This window comes from Triticum urartu, chromosome 7A (genome assembly GCF_056163025.1).
Source record: "Triticum urartu cultivar PI428250 chromosome 7A, HENAU_Tu73, whole genome shotgun sequence".
NCBI classification, from domain to species: Eukaryota; Viridiplantae; Streptophyta; class Magnoliopsida; order Poales; family Poaceae; genus Triticum; species Triticum urartu.
Window position 1 is genome coordinate 153,873,808 of NC_141879.1, and position 5,457 is coordinate 153,879,264.

Consider the following 5,457-nt stretch of genomic DNA (forward strand, 5'->3'; position numbering starts at 1 on the left):
ACCATCATATTACAAGTTTATTATTTTTCCAGATAACTTGGCCACATATAATGACACTATGCGAATGTTTTCCATTTTTTTTGTTTTTTTAATTTTTCATGCCCGTTTCAAAATGCGGTCAAAATAGCAGGCATGACCGTTCCTAGCTAGTGGTTGAATCTTGGAAAACTTTTGGTGTTTCTCTTATTAAATAGATACTTTTGTACCTAAAAATGATTTTTGGGAAAAATAAAAAGCAAACTATAAGGTAGCTGCAGTTCAAATTTGACCCACTTCCAGCTGAATCGGCGGAAATTTGTCTTTTTCTCCAAAGGTGGATCAAAACTTTTGACATCAAACCATTTGGTCAACTGTGCATTAAATATGGCCTAGTATTTTAGAAAATTGATTTGGTATAATTTTGCAACAATTATTTGGTAGGTTCTCCACAAAAAAGCTCATTTTGGGCGCTCGAAAAATGGAAAATGATTTTTTCGTCCAAAGAAAATGAAAACTTCCTTAGGCAACATTGTTTGCCATTCCAATATGCACCCTTGTGCACAATATGAGATCATTTGATGCGATGATTTGTTGTTGCGAGGGGCGTCGAAGCTCAAGGTGTGGGGCAGTGATGCGTGGCGCCGCTGGCTGCCGGGTAGTAGTCACCGGTCATGTGTGGCGCCGCAAGGTCGTCGAGGTTTGCAGCAGAAGGTGATGCTGAAATAGTCACCGGTGATGCAACAGAGCATCGCCGGGACTGCCGATGCTGTGATCCAACATCGTCGGGACCGACGGAGTTGCAATGAAGCAGTGTCGGGCCGCTAGTGTTTTGATTTTCTAGCTTAATTGTAAACGGTTGTGATCTTCACATTTTAGTTAATTGTAAATAAGTTGTGCACTAATATTTTTAAAAATATTTGTGGTACTTTTTACAAGATAGATTTGTAGTTTTTTCTAAAAAAACATAGAATATTTGGGTTCAAATTTTAAAGATTCCAACACAAAACAATCGGCCAATGAGAAGCCAGGAACCACAATCACGCGGATCACCCAGTCCGAAGCGATCTGAGCCATCCATCACACACCCATCAACGATGGAGCTTCTTTAGAGAAACCCAAACCCTAACCCACCCACCCACCCACCCTCGTTCTCTCCCGTTCCCCAGATCTGATCGAGGCACCCCGCCGCCCCCGCCTTCCTATCCCTCGTCTCATCTTTCTCCCAGATCCAATCGAGGCACCGCCGCCACCCCCACCCACCACCGCCGACCTCTCCACCATTGATGGAGCTTCTCACACGGATCGAGGCACCGCTGCCACCCCCACCCACCCCCACCGCACTACTCCCTCGTCCCCATCTCCTCGCCGCCGCCATCTCCTCCTCATCCCCCATCGCGCCACGCCTGATCCCGGCGAGGACGTAGCAGTCGGCGCCCTTGCGCGCGACGGCGGCGGCGAGGTCGGCGCTCTCATCGAGCAGTATGCGGCGCTAGCTGCAGGGTCTGGCCAGCGACGCCGAGATCTGCTGCGGTGCGACGCCGAAGCGGTCCGCCACGACCGCGTACAGCTTCCGCATGCCCAGCGACGGCTGCACGGTCACCGTGCCCAGGTCCACGCTCTGCTCCCGCCAGGTTCGTCCATGCGCCCGCCTCCCTCCCTCTCATCATCGCGCACTTCTTCGGCAGGTTAACACCCGCCATGTCCGTCTAATCTCATCTCATCTGCTCTCTTCTCTTTTGATTTGCTTGGCTTGCCGTGCGTGCAGGGTAAAGGAGGAGGAGGCGGAGGAGCTGGGAGATCCATATCGCTCGCCGCCTCCAGGGCCAAGCTCGCCGCCGCCATCGCCGCCGCCAAGAAAGCTGCTACTACAGCTAGCGGCCGGGGCAAGGCCAAGGCCGCCAAGTCCTTCTCCCTCACCGGCCAGAAGTTTGAAACCCCAGAGGAGGTACTCTACTAATTCCCTCTCTCTCGAATTCTTCTTTCATCATAGTATCATACTTGTATGCTTCCAGTTCAAGCATCTGATTTGGGAACCCTTTTTGCAATGAATTTGGCTTTCCTGAATTCACAGAGGGAGCCCCTAAGGATCTTCTACGAATCACTCTCCAAGCAGATCCCATCCAGCGACATGGCCGAATTCTGGTATGTCTGTACTTTGTACCTACCTACCCACCCCACCTCTGCTCTTCTCTGCTGTGCTGCACCAATTAATAACCACTTACTACTTACTAGTGCTTGCTTGCTTGTCCACAAGTTAAGTTAAGGCTGCAATCCCCGCCCAGTTACTACTACTAGACTGATCTATCCATTGATTTCTCTGAATGTCACTCAAATCCTTAGCTACCTAGCTAGCTTCCCTCCCTCCCTGCACACACCTAGCTAGCTAATTACACCAGTGGTGTTCAGAAACAACTTCACTCTGAATTACCAGTAGTTAATGTAAGTTGATTAACGCGTTGCATCTTACCTTGTGTTCATGTCGAATGCAAGCATCAGTAGTACCGTTCTTTCTTTTTCTAGGAATGACAGCTTCAGTATGCATCTCCTCTTAATGATTCAGTCTTAAACTCAAAGTTAAGTAATTAATGTTCCAAACACAAGAGATCAATCTTATGTAGAGTAGTACGTGTGGAACTAAATGTTGGAAACACATGCAACGATCATGAGTATAGTAATTTTTTTACCTTGATCAAATTTCAACCGACTGAGGTTTTATTCTTACCATCCACCAGTTTTGACAAATTGATAGTATTATTACTTGTAGCAACACAAGTGCAATCTTGTACTGCAAAATTGGTAGTGATCGGCTCGTGAAGGTAACCACGACCCCATCTATCCTTTTGTAGTAGAGTAGCATTCTGCAGCAAGGGCACCACGCAGACCTGTGACCGTCAGTGGAGCTACCCAAAGTATCGAACCATCATAACTATTCTACACTGAAAAGTTAAGAGTATACATATCTTTTTTAATATTTGGTGACCAAGGCATGTTCCAGTCCAGCATCCATTAAACTTTGTATGCTGAATTTAAATTGGCTGTCACTATATACTTAGGAGGCAGTGACATAACAGTATATGCCTGTGCAGATTTATACATTGTTAAAATGGAGGCTTGGGAAGAATTATTTTCTTTGTAGTAATAAGTCAGGAGTTGATTATTGCTTCAGTAGGGTGTCATACATTATAATCATCAGCTCATGTCGTCTGGGATCAAACATAGCGTTGAATTTACAAGAGTAAAGATTTATGTGAGAAGTACAAACCATGTTCAATTTTAACTACTACAAAAATTATGCCCCTGCTATAGTGATACATTCTGTACTACACTGTTGCTTCTGTTTGCTTGCTTGATTACCTCTCTAAGGCAGCTTCGTTTTGTTCTTCTTCATGTGCTACTTGCAGCATCAAGGGGATCTTCGACCGCTACCAGCAGGCCACCGGGACCAGCCTGTGGACCGAGCAGTATGAGGTTGGCTCGTGCTTCTCTATCTTGCCTCCATCCATCTTTTTATTTAGCTGTATCACTTTCTCCTTTCTTTGATGTGGCTGATTTGCTTCAGTTTGATATCATCTAGATCTAACTAGTTTGTACTTAGTCACTAGTGATGCACTGCTCTTTTTCCTTGTGATGCTTGAGTACTAAAGAAACTGTTTTTGGTAATATTCCCTGGTCTTTTGCTTATGCTCTTGTGAGTTTGGCAAGTGATTGTTTGAGGAGTAGATGTAGTGTGTGCTTATGCTCTTCTGATATTTGCAGGAGTAGTTAATTCTTGGGACATGTGTTAAATCAATAATGTTCCTCATTGTGTTAAATCAAGCCTTGCAGAGTACAATATACACACTAGACTGTTTCTGAACGTGTTAAATCAACAATGTGTATGCGTTATTGTATCCTAGTAATTCTGCTGTGTCACTGTATCCCAGTAAAGCAAGATGCTTTTTATACTCATGTTCCTGATGATATTAGTGTACACTCAATTTGGTTATTTCTTCTAGTTCTGCTAGTAGTTGCTGTGTACTCCTAGTGTTGTAGTTGCTGTGTAGTAATACAGAAATATTAATGCTCAAATATGATGATGTGGCCTGCAGCGCACCTACAGTTTTCATTTCTATGATCAATTTAGAGAGTTACACATGTCAGTATATTATATACTAAAAAATCCTAGCTAGTGAGAACATTTTAGTCACTCCATGAACGCATACTGGTTAGTGTTAGTCATACTATTTATGTACATGGCATTTGCTGCCAATTCTTGATTATAAGTTATTGGATCCCTCATTGGCTACAATTTGATGTTCTGTACCTATTCTTATTCTTATATGTTCATTCTTATTTTTTGCACAGGTGAAGTGCAAATCCATGTCCGACGCTGTGAAGCATATCAACAAAGAGTAGCATATTATGTGTTGTAATTGTAGGCAGTACTAGGCATATTTGGGTTGTAATATACTGTAACGATTGTAATAGATTTATGTACATGGCATTTGCTGCCAATTCTTGATTATAAGTTATTGGATCCCTCATTGGCTACAATTTGATGTTCTGTACCTATTCTTATTCTTATATGTTCATTCTTATTTTTTGCACAGGTGAAGTGCGAATCCATGTCCGACGCTGTGAAGCATATCAACAAAGAGTAGCATATTATGTGTTGTAATTGTAGGCAGTACTAGGCATATTTGGGTTGTAATATACTGTAACGATTGTAATAGATTAATGTAGTATTGTTATGGACCAATTTCATTTGCTCTCTGGCCTTTCGAAACAATGATTGTGTATGTGATTTGAATACCCGTGAAATGGAAACCTGACAAGTGGGTCCAAGTTATAATGGTTTTTTGACAAATTTCGAAATTTCTAATGTGTGGGACCAGAGCTAAGCATGACAGGTGGGACCTGCTGCAAAATAAAATGGCTAAAAAGTAGAAAACCAGTAGATTATAAAAGGCTGCATTCTGTAAAATAAAATGGCTAAAAATAGAAAACCAGTAGACTATAAAAGGCTGCATTCTAGAATATAAAAGGTCAAATTGTTGGGCCAGGCCCATGTAGCAAGCGAAAATTAATAGAAAAATATATATTAAAAAGGCTGAATTAATGGGCTCGGCCCCATATAGACACCCAATTGGACCGGGCCTATTCATATCCATGTCAGCTTGCCACGCTGGATCCTACGTAGCCTAGGGAGGTTGCTAGTGACCAGAGATTTGGTCGAAGAACCAACGACCTTTTACATATCATAAAGAAGGTCATGAATTTCAGTTTACGACCGCCAGCTTTTGACTATCTGTTTTTTTGTCACAAAAAGGTTGCAAATGAAAAACAATGACCTTTCGGTGACCAATAGTGATGGTCGCAAGTTTGACATATTTCTTGTAATGGATACCTTTACCTGCAATCCTAAGTGCTTAGTATAGGATGCTAGTTTATTATCTGTGACCCTTCATTCTCGTCCGTCTGCCATGCTATACTATCGGG

General features: G+C 42.9%; 1 protein-coding gene across 2 annotated transcripts; it reads left to right on the top strand.

Annotated features, from left to right (window-relative positions):
• The first annotated feature begins 1,243 nt into the window (after nt 1-1,243).
• Nucleotides 1,244-4,750, top strand: LOC147958701 (uncharacterized). 2 transcript variants are annotated; one of them, XM_087535627.1, is made up of 5 exons: nt 1,256-1,610; nt 1,745-1,924; nt 2,051-2,121; nt 3,381-3,447; nt 4,324-4,750. In XM_087535627.1, exons 1-5 carry the CDS (start codon nt 1,554-1,556, stop codon nt 4,372-4,374), a joined length of 426 nt encoding a protein of 141 aa, XP_087391753.1. In that variant the 5' UTR covers nt 1,256-1,553; the 3' UTR covers nt 4,375-4,750. The 2 variants fall into 2 exon arrangements, with proteins under 2 accessions (XP_087391754.1, XP_087391753.1); XM_087535628.1 differs by lacking the exons at nt 3,381-3,447; nt 4,324-4,750 and adding an exon at nt 2,826-3,366 and having other exon boundaries at nt 1,244-1,610.
• Nucleotides 4,751-5,457: the final 707 nt, after the last annotated feature.